Source organism: Scleropages formosus, chromosome 23, assembly GCF_900964775.1.
Source record: "Scleropages formosus chromosome 23, fSclFor1.1, whole genome shotgun sequence".
NCBI lineage: Eukaryota > Metazoa > Chordata > Actinopteri > Osteoglossiformes > Osteoglossidae > Scleropages > Scleropages formosus.
The window spans coordinates 11,277,477-11,293,291 of record NC_041828.1 but is presented as its reverse complement, the minus strand read 5'-3'; the positions used below and the strand labels follow the sequence as shown (position 1 = coordinate 11,293,291).

Sequence of the window (15,815 nt, the reverse complement as noted above, 5' to 3'; positions counted from 1 at the left end):
GTGCTTGTATTTCAGTGATTTAGGTGAACACTGACTTCTAAACTGTGCACCCTTGTCAATGTACATTTTTTAAATATTAATAGTGCCGCATAATTGAAAAACTAATTGATGGTTAATTAATCAGTCCTCAGTGATGGGTTTTGAAGTTTCTTTCTTTCCATTTGTGACTTTCTTCAAAAATACATATTAGGTTTATTGAATATATCACTGTTCATCAGGCATTGCTCTAAATTGCCATCTTAAAGTTTTTCATGTTGAAACTGCAATAATCTTACTTGATCCAGGTGATACCTTCAAAGGATCAGGGCACTGTAACATACACCAGAAGCTGTAAAATGCCAATGAATCAAACTGAGTTAAATGTTTGGCAAAAAAAAATAAACTGTCATGTGTTTTCTGCACCAGTGTAAGGAACAGAGTTAACATTTATTCACTGACTTAAAGCCTCAAGGAATTATAACTGAAATATGTGAAACGTTGATTAGGTTGCAAACTTAATACGTATTTTATGAGCCCAAATTAGATGTCTTGAAAATTGGGTGGCATTGATGAGATCTTAATATTCTTTTATGTGAGCTGGAAATGGGGAATTATAGTCTAATTTCAACAAATTCCACAGATAATTTATTGTTCTACATCAGAGAATCTTTTTTAGTCATTTCTGTATAGCCACATTTGCATATCTTGTTTGGGCTGTGCACATTAACAGAAAAGAAAAAAAAAAAAAACAATATTAGGTGATTTAATAGATAGTCATCCCCGATATGTGCCCATTTGAGTTAAGAGAATTTGATTATACAATGAGTTTCATTTAATATCCCTACTTTGACTTATGAGGCATTTTTTAATATTTACAAGGATCGAATATGGGTTTTCCATGCCCCTCAAACAGCTGAGCAGCATGAGACATTTACATTTATTCATTTAGCACATGCCTTTCTCCAAAGCGACCTACAGTGGTTGTAATATAATATTCATCTGACACCATAATCCAAGGTGACTTGAATTGCTAGATACACTGCACGAAACTCCCAACAATTTATACAGTGTGACACACTAGAACTGTGTCACCACTTCACCTAAAATGAATCATCATACTGTGCTTGGAAACCTATGTGGACACAAGCAGAACATGCAAACTCCACACAGACTGAGAGGGGATCAAACCCACGGTGCTTCCTGCAAAACAGCTGAGCGAACACAGGTAGACAGGTATATGTCATTATAGAGCAATTAATGAAGGGAAGCTCCTTTGTTATTTTATAACTAACGTTAAGTGTTGAAATAATTGCATCCCTTTTAACGCGATTTAGTGATATTTTGCCATTAATCAATGTCAGTTTTAGGGCTTAGGAACATATACGTTTACCTTTTAAACTAATGATAATTACATCTTCGACTTGTTCGAATTCACCTTACAAACGGGTTTTTCAGAAATACATTACCTTTATAAGGTGTGGGAAGACTAATGACATTTGAGTGATTAGCTCTCAGGCTGAACTGTGGAGTAGAAGGTTTTGTATTAATTTTATTGGGTCATTTTTTAATAAACCATATAAATAAATATTCAGGAATAAATTATCTTGTTTTTTGCTGTCATTGAGTTAAAAATAAGCATAATCCGTTCTGTAGCTTTGTAGTGGATGTCTTTACAGAGTTAGAGGAAGGAACTTTCTACATTTTTCATTTAATCTAATGCCCAGGTTTTTGGCTGCTCAAAAGAATATATGTATTTAAACAAAATAAAGTAATTAAAACAAAAACAAGGATTAGTTATTGGATGTCTATCTCATACAACACCCTATGCACAATCTGTTTTTTAAGCTGTTGTGTTGCTATCGTGCTTTACAAATTCCATTATCTTAGATTATTCAGATAAAATGTGATTTTTAAAGCTATTTGTTCTCAGTTTTCATTGTCTTAAAATACAAAACAGTATTTATGTTGTAACCTTTCGAAATGTAGCAGCGCAGGTGGTATAGTGGGTGCTATAAACAGGGTGTCATGGCTGAAATTAAGGCCATATATCACAGTTTTGTTACTGTTCCATTAAACCAAGAGGCAAATCCGTACAACACGATGACCAGCACTGACTCAGTCTTTTTCTGTTTTTTTTTTTTTTCCCTTTTTTTTTTTTTTGGAGACCACTTGAGCATGCACTCAAAGGACTTGTGTATACAATATTTCTAAATTTGTTGTGGAATCTGGATCTCACAAAGGACGGTTCTTTCCTCCTTGCAAGTAATCTGTGGAAGATGATTTGGATTTGTACCTTTCTGTGCTGCCCCATGGTTATGAAATCTCTAGGGAACTTCTTAGTGTGCTTCCACTTTGCCTAAGAGTCACGGAGAAGGCTAGAATCTGCTCTTTAATAACTATTTTGAGCCCCCCTCTGGAACATCTATAAAGATGGAAGGTGATTTTTTTTTTTTTTTTTTTTTTTTGGTGACATGGCGGTGGGATACTGTGAGCAGAATGCATAGGATTGTAGAGCTTTATGAGACTTTAAATACTTGATTTGTGATTGACAGGTTCTCCCTGAGCGTAGCTGGTGGCCTCATATGTCTTTCCCTTTCTCAAACTTTTTTTTCAAAAAGTTCCAACAAGACATGCAATTAGCAATTTCATCAAACACTGTGAGACAGGAGATCAGAAGATGGGTAAATTGAAAGAAAAAATTGTGAAAACTTTTGCAGGTTGAGCAGCTCATTGAATTCCTTGGGTTAGACCATGCTGCACATACATATGTTGTGGTGAATGAATGCGTTGTGGGCAGTAATGGGGATTGTGATGCTTGAATGACCCCTGAGTATTAATAAATGTGAAATTAGATTGTGTCGTCTGCTAAGGTACATTCTCTAAAAGGTGAATTCCTTGCCACAACTTCTAAAGATGTGCAGTTTGAACAATTCACATGTTCAGCATCAATTTGTGCCAGTGACCTGTGTCGTGCTAGGGCAATGGAAATATTGAACCATTGGCAAAATATTTTGGTCACTTTAGAAGTTAAATCTTCTGTCTGTACTCCTTGGTCTGTCCAGTAATAAACACCTCCTGGAGTGCAGGCTTTCACTTCTGAAATGTAATACTCATATGGACACTGTGTCCTCTGTCAATACTATCTTTTATTATCCCTTTGGTGTTTTTGTACTGATGTTAATAAAGATAGTTTCATAAGAGTTTTCTAATCAGCGGTGAGGAATGTTGTTTCTTCATACATTGAAGCTGTTTGTATAAATGCATTTGGTGGCATTTCCTCGAATTTCAAAGGTAAAGACAACTGCACTTGCCGCTTCATTAAGTAAGGGACATGCCCTTGCACTTATGTTTGAATATGTCTTTATCTACCAGTGGTTGGGAAAATGCTGCACTTATTTTATGGTAAATATATATTTTTTTGTTCATAAACTGATTTTTCCATTTCTGCAAACATTATGAATCATTCTGCAAACATTATGAAAGCCTCTTATTTGTCTTGACAGAAATTGACAAAGAGAGTTGTGGGGACCCTGGAACTCCACTTTATGGCATTCGGGAGGGCAGTGGCTTCTCCAACGGTGACATTCTGCGCTTTGAGTGCCAGTTTGGGTTCGAGCTCATTGGTGAAAGAACAATCTCCTGCCAAAACAACAACCAGTGGTCGGCTAACATTCCCATCTGCATCTGTGAGTATGACTTTGTATCCACGTTAGTTTCTATGGTTTTTCTACCACGGGACCCTTTCTAGACCTTGAGTGTCAGCAATCATCGTTTTACTGTTGGAAAAATAGGTTTTCTGTCAGACGAGTTACAATGCATGATAACGTATTCATCTAAACCGAATACTTTTTAAAGGAGGAACAATGTGTGTCCTCCAAGTTTAGAATTGTCAAATGCACCTGCCCACACACACACACAAAAACATGAGCAGCAATTACATGCACCTGTTAACTATGTGCATGAATTTGCAATATAGTTCTTGAGTTTGCTTTGGGACATAGCGTTCAATTTCGTAATAATGAAAAAAGTGTAGGAAGGACTTCCGGGATACAAAGAGGAGTGTCATTCAGTGCGCTATTACATTAAATATAATTTCTTGTTTTGTTCATTGACTGATTGAATGACAGTGTCTCTCCTCCTAAAGCAAGCACATGTAAATTTCTGTGCCCGAGTTTCCCGCAGGTAGCTAGTGGTAGTGTGGGAGCTCATATTTGGATCCCCATTGTAGGACACGTGGGATGTTTTTAATTTGTAAACATGGAGGATTGGTGACTCATGTTTAACTATTTATTTCCTCTCTTTCTGTATCCTCCCATTCCACCGTGTAGTTCCTTGCTTGTCAAACTTCACGGCGCCAATGGGGACAGTCTTGTCTCCAGATTATCCTGAAGGCTATGGCAACAATCTGAACTGTGTGTGGCTGATCATCTCTGAACCTGGAAGCCGAATCCACCTGGCCTTCAATGACTTTGACCTGGAGGCCCCCTACGACTTCCTAACCGTCAAGGATGGGGAGCTGCTGGATTCTGCAGTTTTAGGCCGCTTCTCTGGGGCAGAGGTGCCCTCACACCTCACAAGTAACACCAACATCCTCCGTCTGGAGTTCCAAGCAGACCACTCCATGTCTGGCCGAGGCTTCAACATCACCTACAGCAGTGAGTACAATGCATGACTGCCAGTGTGAGACAAGTGTTTGTTTGGAATGCATTTTATTAGCAGGGCGCAGTGCCTTTCTTCTTAAGGACACAAAAATGATCAAAGGTTCTGCAGTTTATCCGCTAGGCTTCCCCCATTCATTAATTCCACTGTCTTCTTTTGAAACAGGTCAATTTAGAATATGTCTGAACTTTGTTCACATATAGCACACCCAGTGTGCAGAACTGCTTTTCCCATTTAGTTATTTCTGCAAAATTTCTGTCTTCCTAAGAATTACTTAGATTTCTGAATGGAAAATAGCCTTAGTCATTACATAGATTGCATTTCTAGCTATTATGATGCAGAGAAAATGTTGACATTGTTTATTTCTTATTTATCAAACCCTATCAATTTCCAAATTAAAGTTCGTATTGATAATACGCTATCCTCATAATGAGACAACTTTCAAATTCAACATTATCCATTCTACCGCTTATCCAATCAGGGCTATATTGCCGACATTATTCACACTATTTTTTTTCCATGTAGTATGGAAACTTCACAGCTGCTTTTGTGATATTTTGTTTTTGTTATAATAGTTTCTTATTAGCACTGTGAGCATATACATGTCAAAACCAGCTGTCTGACCAGAATAATGTCATTCTAAGCATTCACCTGAATACAGTTTTGTTCAGCTTGTGCATTCAGTTATTGTTCAGATCTGTAATTATGAACACTTGTAATTAAATTTTTTGCAGGGTATCTTGTCAGTGTAATTTTTACATTTTTTCCACTTTTTTTTTTATTCATACGGTCTTACACTAGACCTATCAACAGTCTATACAGCAGTGTGTTGATGTAGGGTACATTCAGAGTAACTTCTTAACACTGTAGCTTTTTCAAGAAGCTGTGAAATGCCATGACAGTCCATCAGCTGTCTGTTAAAAGCTTGATTTGCACGACCATTACGCATAAATCATTAGGGGCATTGTAAGCCTTAGCCTCTTTCCAGAATGACAACCTTATTGCATGTTGTCTGCAGAAGGCTGTCAAAATTATGATTGACGCGTCCTGAATTTGTAGTCATTCTGTCAAATGTCAAATCAGACTGTCAGTTATGCCCCATATGAAGACTTACATCAGTAAGACATTTTAGCACAATCACTTCCCAGCTTTAATGTAGTCACAAGTAGATTTAACTGTGTTTAGAGAATGCATTTTTTACTGTGTTCACTGCCTAGTGACGTTGCCCTAAGGTGTATTCGAATAATCTTTTTAATTTGAAGACCACTTTGCATTTCAGTCGAGCAGAGAGGACCTGGTTACCATAACGTTGATTATGTAGCCAGAACATGCACCATATCTGAAATCACAGAGAACACCGTACTTATACCACACTACATCTTTGGCGGTGGAAAAATCATTATGTGTCGACATGTTTCTCCGAGAGACTGAAAACACACTGGCAGTCAATTTACAGTAACCTTGTCTGCCCGGTTGCCCACTTGGATGCCGCAAATGTGAGAATGTGTCAAAATATTTGCGCTGTATTTTGGATAGCTTCATAACCTCTCTCCTGATTTGCATATGTGCATTATGTAATCATAGTGAACATGCATATTTTCCAGTACACTTATAAATGATGTCGTCATTATAATAAATGTGTTTTCTGGGTTTGTTTTTGGGTTTGTTTCCCAAACAGTGGAGCTTCCTCTTGGCGAATATGAGACCTCTCTGTACATTGCACATAAAAATCATAATGCTGCTTTTAAATTTCATTTGCACGTTATCTGGTAGACAGTATGAGTCCATCTGTGCTTTTACTTTGGTAATTCAGTTTACTCGTTATCAGCCACTAGTGGGCAGAAGGAAGGTTCTTACCTGAAACTGAATTGCTACCCAAAATAGTCTCTTCATACACTATTATTTTTTCTTTTTTTTTAAATTAATTAATTAATTTTTTTACACACTGGTGTGAGCATCCAGTATTGTTGGTTTTTTATTTTACATTAGCAGAATCTCAGCTGTATTACAATTATTAGTAATTAATATTAAAGGTATGAAGAAAAACAATAAGTAATATTTTCTTACTTTTACTTCTCGTTTTCATATTACTGCAACATAATGTATTTAATAATGTATTTTCAGCACACACTTGAACATGTCTTCAGGCTTTTTAAGATATGACAAAATTGTGCCAACTGCAGATGGATGCTTTCCAATTTTTTAATATATTTTGTGTCCCTCAGTAATTAACTCCATAGACAGTTTATTATAATCCCACTGTTTGAATGCTAAATTTTGTCATGGTTGAGCAGAGTGGGAGCCCAGTGGCTCCAAGCATGACCCCTTTCCCACAGACCCTCCAGCTCCTCCAACATGTATCTTTACATTAATCAGCCCCAAAAAGTTTGCAAACAATTGTTCAGCCGCAGTGCGGCAATTCGTGAATGTCAAAATAATGAAATAAAATTTGATTGATCGTATATGATTTGACTTTATAATTTCCTCGTGCAAGAATAACTGTTTGAAGACAGGAAATGAACACTATGAACTGGCTTTATATCCCAAGTCGCCATAGGGAATTTAATAATATAAACTAATATACAAAATTGCTTTATTTTTCTGTATTGTGATTTACATCGCAGTGTTTGAAAAGGAATTTCAGCTTGCAAGCACATTATATACAGTTACTGTAATGTATTTCTTTAAATGCATTAGAGAAGGGGGACGTGTGACATGTTTTGGCTAACTTTTACAAAATCTTTCTTTCTTTCTTTCTTTCTTTTCCCAGCCTTTGGTCACAATGAGTGTCCTGATCCCGGAATCCCTTTAAATGCCCGTCGCTTCGGAGACAATTTCCAACTGGGTAGCTCCATCTCTGTGATCTGCGAGGAGGGATTCATCAAGACCCAGGGCACAGAAACCATCACCTGTGAATTAGACAACGGCATGGTGATGTGGAGCGGGCCCATTCCAAAATGTGAAGGTAAGGATGGTTCATCCTTTGTAGTGAAAATGAGTTTCAGCAAACCAGACACCTGCCCCTGTTTGAAGCAGGCACACTGGAGATGAACCTGGGAACAAGGCCTGCAGACTCTAGTTGGTTTGGGTTTGAATGTCTGTCAATCATCCTTGTGTAGCTTAATCACTGCAGTCTGTGTAGCGGCAGTATGTCAGAGTAAAAAAAACAATATAACAAATACTCCCAAGAGAAAAAAAAAAAAACAAACAGGAGAAACTGAAGATTTTGCATGGTTTAATTTATTGACCATAAAGGCCTCTTCATGATTTCTTTATGTTAATTTTTAATCAGCTAATTAAATAATGTTCACGGCAAAATTTTCTTATATCTTACATATTGAAACAACTCTGCTGGGGACGTGCTGTGGGGAAAATCAAACCATGATCTCCAAAGGCAGGCATTCAAAGTACATCTGTAATAGGCTAACACATCATTGCAAGTCTTCTAGGATGACTCAACTTTTGATACATATACTTTGGATTCACAGCATCACCAAGTAGATAAGTGAAAATGGGGAAACCGGTGTGACTGACTGGTGTGAATCTCGATCCAAATCAGAGTCTAAGCTGTATTCGCACACAGCGAAATACCAGCATTAATATAAAGGACACAGGAAGTAACTGCTCCATGACTTAATCCATGTCTCCTGGGTAGCCCCCTGTGGAGGTCACTTTTCAGCCCCCAGCGGCGTTATCCTGTCCCCTGGCTGGCCAGGATATTACAAAGACTCCCTCAGCTGCGAGTGGGTCATCGAGGCAGAGGCGGGTCGTTCTATCAAGATCACCTTTGACAGGTTTCCATTACAATCTATGCTTGTATATTTCTTATCTGTAGAAATTGCACAGTATAGCTGAAACAATGCGAATAATATGCTCAGATCCACAGGCAGACTATTTGTGTGCTTTTGAACTCACTTTGTACTAATTTCTTATTTTCATTTTAGTTGACCTGCAGCCTACTTTCAAATTGTGTTTAAGAGCTCTTTCTGAAACAAATTACAGTGACCAGTCGATTTAAGCACTCATACAAATTCTTGCCTTTAGAGTAGCTGTGTGTGTAATTTATATAATGTGCAATGTGGTCTATTTAATGATCACATTTCATCTTTACTTTGAACCATATTATACCAATATTCATGTTCACTATCTCTCATTGTTTGAACCCTGGCAGATTTCAAACAGAACTCAATTATGACTTTTTGGAGCTCCATGACGGGCCTAATGTGCTGTCCCCGCTCATTGGCTCCTTCAACGGAACCCAAGTGCCTCAGTTCTTGTTCAGCAGCAGCAACCACCTCTATCTGCTTTTCACCACCGACAACAGTCGCTCTAACAGCGGATTCAAGATCTTCTATGAAAGTAAGCACAATAACTTGTTTGGCAGAAGATGTGTCGCATTTCGTGATAATGTGCTGCTACAGGCGATCTCTCCATGTTATTTAAATGTGTTTTATTCCCTGAGAAAACGTCCAGTTAATATGACATGTCTTCAAAATAAACATTTGCACAGTCAACATTTTCAATCAAGGAGCAAAGCTAACAGGGTAGTGAAAGCATATCTGAGCCCCTGTTTGTGACTCTTACATTTTCTCGTAACCTATCTAGGTGTAACAGTAGACACCTATTCCTGTCTTGACCCGGGAATCCCAGTGAACGGGTTGCGCTACGGGCAGGACTTCTCCATCGGGTCCACCGTGTCCTTCGGCTGTGATCCTGGCTACAGGCTTAACCACGAGGAGCCCCTAGTCTGCGAGAAGAACCACTGGTGGAGCCACCCGCTGCCAACATGTGACGGTATGTTGCTACTGATATTTTAGGAATAATTATGGTAGGCCTACGTCATAGTGTAACATAGTGGCAGCAGAGGATACAGTAGTTAAGGACTTCAGTTTGTAACCCTCACCTTTCAAATTAATGTTTTATAAAGGTGCTTACTGTGATCGTTCTTTTACTTCAGTTGCCCCAGTGAAATATCCATCTTGATAAATTTATGCCCTTGGTAAATTTATTTGGATAAAAGAGTCAACTAAGCAATGAGATAAAGATATGACTAAACTGCACTAACAAAAAAAAATTGTTTTGGTCTATGAACTGACACTTAAGCTGGCTCATGACAAGCAATGATTTAGCACAGTATGCCAAGGGAGTAACCTAGAATTTTATTTAGCTCAATAATAAGCTATTATTGTGTTTCCTTCAAGACAGCTGCATATCAGTCATTGAATTTACTTGGTCACCTTGGGGTGCTGTGTCCACTTGTGGCCTTTTGATGTGGGGAAGGGTATTAATAATGTGTGATATCAAGGTACATCACGGTGTGGGAAACAGAAAGTACTAAGACCCAGATGTGCGCTTGTACTGAAAAAAATTGCACAAGATGGTAGGATTTGGTGTAACAGCTCCACAGTATATATTGTCTGTTTTCTGTGTTGAACTCAAAATGATATATTTCCATATTGCACCTCCCAGTTGTTAAGTTTGTATTCTGGAGTTTGAAGTTGCTGAGCTCATTCAGTTTTGATGAGTTTTCATCCTTTTTTGCCTATTAATAAAAGATTTACTGTAATATCTTTAACAGAACTAGCTACAAAGAGCCTGCCTGGGGCTCAGTCTTACAACAGTGAAAGAGCCTAAGAGACTCTTCAGACTCACCAATAATAATAATAATAATAATAATAATAATAATAATAATAAGAATAATGTTTTCTCCTGTTTCTTGTTGCTGCTTGAGATTTAGTGAAGTTCTTCCTGCTACTAGTAGTGGCAGTGATGTTAACTACATTCCAACTAATTACGTATTTATGGGTCAAATACGCATTAGTAATGTTTGTGGATCATAGTTGATCAAAAATTATACATTTACTTCCATGTGATCAGCAGTATTCACCCATGCATTCTAATTTATCAAAATGTCAATCATACTCTAGTATAAAGCATTTTGAAAAATAATTGTTTATAGTAACATTATATATGTCTTATTAACCCATTGATGATTAACTGAGATGAAATTCTAATGGGTCAATAAAGCCCCCATATGTACAGTTAATGTCTTTTCGTCAGTTTTCACTCTTGACAGAGATGTGTTACACAGGGCAACTATTCTGAGATTTTTAGGCTTGACGAAAGCCCCCCTGCACCAGCGTGCCTGCTGACAGATTGATAGTGTAGATAAAGTGCACAAAGATATTTACAAAGCAATGGGTTTTAGCACAGGCAGTGACATTTCAGGTAAATTGTAGCCAATGAGAGAAGGACCATGTTCCATCTGATGAACCTTTTTAAGTCATTTGCTTCTCCTTTTTTGATTTCATAGATTTTTGAGTTAGCCAAACTGAGACAATGCAATCCAGTGCAAGCCATTAGGCTCTCTGCAAAGGGAATTCAGAGAGGCAATTTACTGTGATCGCTGCTGCGACTGATAGGAGCTGATCCCCACAGGAGATTAGGCATCCTGCGGCACCCTTTACTGCCAGTGGGCTGTCATCTCAGCGTCAGCGACTCCATGGGATGCACGTTAGAGATGCACAAGAGGCCGTGATTCCCTTGTGGAGTAAAAGCAATGGCTTAGCTCTCCAAATGGACAAATGTCAGCAGATGACCTGTATAAACATTCCAGGTGTACTAGATGCTGATGTTTCACCCTTTCACTTCAAGTCAAATGACGGGAATTTATGACTATACGAAGGAGTAACAGTCTTCTAATCCTACTTGCCAGCGATAACTGAGATTTTCTCACAGGTGCGCACCTGTGAATATATCTCCAGTTCATGAATGATTAAGTGCCGCAGCTGCACAGATGAGTGGAAGAAGCCGAGAAAGTTTGAAAAAGATCGCTTTACCAGTGTTTATGTTGCTGTCCATTGGGGTGCAATTTCACTTCCTGAAGCAGCAGAAACATTTTAGGAGAGGGTTCCCGGAGTCTCCTTCAAGAAAGATGTATGCTTAATACCAGACCTGTATTTTTGTCATACTTATCTTTGCTCAGGGCATCACTAGCATATAATCATCTTTTACCTAAGTATATCGTCAGCTAGTCTAACTACCAATTTTATTGCTGCTGAAAAATGTGCGTAATCAATAAAATAATGAAACTGGGAACTGAGATTATGCAGTCTTTTTTTCCCTGCAAGCAGAAAAAACAGACTGAGTCATCACTCTTGCGATGAAAATATGTCCATATATTTTTTCTTTTTTTTTTTTTTTTTTGACTCAGTTCTACCTTCAAAATGATATAAATACAAAACAGATTACTTTTGAACATTGACAACCAGCAGACCACTGTCAGCTGCAAGAACCTTGCAGTAGTGACAGGGTGCAACTAGCAAATGTTTTTACATTGGTATCTATGTCAATGTCTGCTGTGCATCAGGTGATCTGCTCAGCTTGAATTGGCTACATCAGCAAATCTCTGTTCATCTGATGAGAGTAAGACACCCACTACAAATTCCACAAAGTCCTCCGGACACCGTTGTATTTTTGTGGCAGTTATAGGACCAGATTTTTATGTTTCCTATCAGTTATTAAATTACATAAATTACTGTATTTTTTGTTTTTATTTTCTTTGAATTAACTAACAAATTATTAATTCATTTGGTTATTGTGGCTTTATTATTATTATTATTATTATTATTATTATTATTAGTTTAACTGCAGTGCAGGGATAGGTTAGTGCAGGGTATTGCAAGGTAAAAACCAGCTCCTTCATGGTTGTTGTAGTCATTCTTATAGCCTCAGACAATGAAGGTAATCAAATAATGACAGGCTGTATTGTGCATCTCCCTGGTCCTCAGCTCTGTGTGGGGGAGATATCAGGGGACCCGGTGGCACCATCCTGTCCCCTGGATACCCGGAGATGTATCCCAGCTCACTGAACTGCACCTGGACAGTGGAAGTCAGCCATGGCAAAGGTAGACATGCACGTTCCCCCTCTGAACCATCCTGTTATCTCACAAAGGGCCGTGATTACTGCTGATTACAGCAAGGCGATTTCCTCTGATTATGAGTGCACATCCCAAGGGCATCGGGGTGATGCTCATGTTTTTTGAGGATAGTGTTATTTGAGTGTTTTTGGTATTACTTTGTATTATTCAGTACTGTTTTTAATAAGTAAACATCACAGTATATCTTCAAGAAGGACCTAATTTTTCCAAAAATGTTTTTTCATGAAGTTCAACTGCTTTATGTAAGTTAATTTGGATAGTTGCAACATATGCAAAGCCATGTGGAACGCAAGTTTGTTTAGCTGGAGAAGTTGTTATAGCAATATCCCTGAACCTTCCCTAAGACTTAAATCTAAATCTTGGTGCTAAACCTAAAAGCCTTGGATACAGTCAGAGAATTAGCAACCACTCACACTCTTGGTGAACTTGTGCCAGCATTTACATGATGTAAAAGCAACCAAACTGAAAACAGGGTGGTTGCTAACTGCATTAGCATTAGATTTCTAATGGGAGACGTCTTATTTCTCTAGCGCATCGGCTGTGAAACATCGTTTTGCAGCACATTTCTCTAATTGCATTTTATCATGATAGCGTAAAACGAACAATTTTAAGTAATGCTTGTTGTGTTGTTTTTGCACGTATGCAGTGTAAATTTGCATGCATGTGCATGCGTATCTGAATGTATAAATTGAGAGTCTCATTGTAAGTCAAAGCAAACAAACCAAACTATTAGCTAACAAATGAGCACAGCATGGACTCAGAGCCCCTCTGTCAGCAGCAGCGACGGCCTCCTCTCAGTGCATGGCATCGAGAATACAGATTCCAGCACACATCCCTCGCACATCTCTGTGAAATGTCATTATTCAAGCTCCGAGTTCAATATAATGAAAGTCCCCAGGAATATTAATTTCCCGTGGCTGCTAATGTATTCAATACAGAAAATCATTGTGCTTCTCAGAATAAATGATCAGGATTGAAATGGAGCTGCGCCTTTTCTTTCTTTCGCTTTTTTTTTTTTTTTTAAACAGTTTCTGTTCCATCTTAAAGGCTTTTGCGAGTCTTATCTATAGGATGAGATTAGCTGTGCATTCTTATTGCCATTTCCGTCCTAGGTTTAATTCAGTGTCAATTTAACAGAATGGATTTGTCCAAAAAAGCTCATATTTTGTTATTGTTTTATTATTGCCATGTGACGGCCCTTACACCGATCCCTTCTTTCGACAGGCGTCCAGTTCACCTTCCACACCTTTCATCTGGAAGATCACCACGACTACCTGCTGATCACAGAAAACGGCAGCTTCACCCAGCCACTGGCCCGCCTTACGGGCTCAGAGCTTCCCTTGCCCATCAACGCCGGTCTCTATGGAAACTTCAAGGCTCAGCTGCGCTTCATTTCAGACTTCTCAATATCCTACGAAGGATTTAACATCACATTTTCTGGTAAGCACAGAATCATTTTCTTGAAAGCCTGTTTCCTTTGTGTTGATGACTTTGTCAAACGGAGGTTCCGAAAAATATTTTTTTGCTGCCTTAACTCACACACGTCATATTTTACCCAGCACTTCACTGCACATCCAAGTATCTTAAGCAAGATATCTCATTAACAATTGATCACAGATAAATAATACATAATCAAGATGTTTTTAATTTCAGCAAGTCCTTGCAGATAGGAAAAGCATGAATCATGTATGTATAAAAGCACAAGCTGCACTTGAGTGTCTGCAGAGCATCATATTCACATGCAACATTTAATCCTGAACTTGTATGGCACATTGGCCAGTGTTTTATTGTTCAGTTAATCAATTTAGAGCAAAACAACCAAATCATGTCGGTTTGTGCATCAGTATTATTTAAGCCAGTCAAGGATTATGTGTCTTTGTCTGTAAGGCACAAGTTTCCCTCTATTCTCGGTATTAAAATATACTGGTATAATATAGGTATTTTAGAAATAAAGTGAAGATTGAATCCCCAGTTGTATTCATGCACATTTTGAATTTTCTTTTAATTTTTTTCTTCACTTGGATATGCATATTTATACTGGCTCAAGGGACAATATACTGTGGATTGAACTCTGTAGTTATTTTATGCTACTTGGGCTGTCTAAGAAGTGCAAAAACATATGTACAAATAAAGCGTGGCTTTTCAGTCAGAGTATTAAAATGCGCACCTCGCCTTCATGTGCTGAGCTCTTTCCTAGCCATGACGTCGGTGAAGGAAGTCTGTGAATCTTGCCTTGCAGCTGCCCGTCTGTCGCTGACAACAAATGCATCACGTACTGTGGCTCAGTGACGGCCACCTCATTTATCTTATGTGACCTCAAAATTCACGAAATCCAGCTGCATCTCCTCACATCCTCCATAAGATCACTGTTCTCTTCTTTCAGATGTCTTGCTGGCATCTCCATCACATGGAGGGATCTGATAAGACTGTGTCATGTGACATTTTTTCTTTCCAGTGTTTGTGAGGAGTATAGCCAGACTGATAAGCTTTGTCCTTTGGTATAATGGACATTTGTTACATTGCTGACAGGAATATGTCTTGCCCTGATATTGATTAGAGGGGGCTCAAGATGCATCTCTGAATCATCAGAAAAAATCTAACTAGCTGATTTTATTTATTATATTTTTCCCCACTCAAAGATTTGCTTTTTCAGCATTTTAATTTTTGATCAGTCTTCCATGCTCTTTCAAACAGAAAGCACACTCTGAGATGTTCAAATACTTTGCAGTCCTCTGTACCCTTAGAATGAAGGAAGTGATATTAAAACAAGTATTTCAAGGGTATATGTTTAAAAAGGCAGCTGCTTTGCCAAGAGTGGCAAATGAGATTTATTTCAAAAAGGAGAAATGTCAGGGAATGGGCCTCCAATGTTTAACAAAATTTATCTCAACATGAAGGGCGGGGCAGATTTTTTTTACCTTATTATATGAAAGTAACACCGACACAAATGCAGCATTGTACAGTAATTACCTACAACAGTTAATTTTGATTCCTGTTTCCCTCCCTCTTTCTCAGAGTACAACCTAGAGCCGTGTGAGGACCCAGGAATCCCACGTTTTGGCCGCCGCAATGGCTACAACTTCGGCATTGGGGATTCGCTAACCTTCTCCTGCAATATGGGCTACCGTCTAGAGGGGGCGCCAGAGATCATATGCCTTGGGGGTGGCCGCCGAATGTGGAGCGCACCTCTGCCAAGGTGTGTGGGTACGTGGTCACCTGCTTTCATTTGCTTGAACA

General features: G+C 38.5%; 1 protein-coding gene across 2 annotated transcripts in view; it reads left to right on the top strand.

Moving 5' to 3' along the window:
- csmd3b (CUB and Sushi multiple domains 3b) overlaps positions 1-15,815 on the top strand; it is a 353,421-nt gene that overhangs the window by 216,980 nt on the left and 120,626 nt on the right. For both annotated transcript variants that reach the window (XM_018731974.2, XM_029248376.1), the window contains exons 13-21: positions 3,483-3,665; positions 4,308-4,634; positions 7,409-7,603; positions 8,294-8,432; positions 8,810-8,997; positions 9,244-9,432; positions 12,429-12,545; positions 13,803-14,018; positions 15,594-15,782. In XM_018731974.2, coding sequence (XP_018587490.1) covers positions 3,483-3,665; positions 4,308-4,634; positions 7,409-7,603; positions 8,294-8,432; positions 8,810-8,997; positions 9,244-9,432; positions 12,429-12,545; positions 13,803-14,018; positions 15,594-15,782 — 1,743 coding nt within the window. The remainder of the gene's footprint in view (positions 1-3,482; positions 3,666-4,307; positions 4,635-7,408; positions 7,604-8,293; positions 8,433-8,809; positions 8,998-9,243; positions 9,433-12,428; positions 12,546-13,802; positions 14,019-15,593; positions 15,783-15,815) is intronic.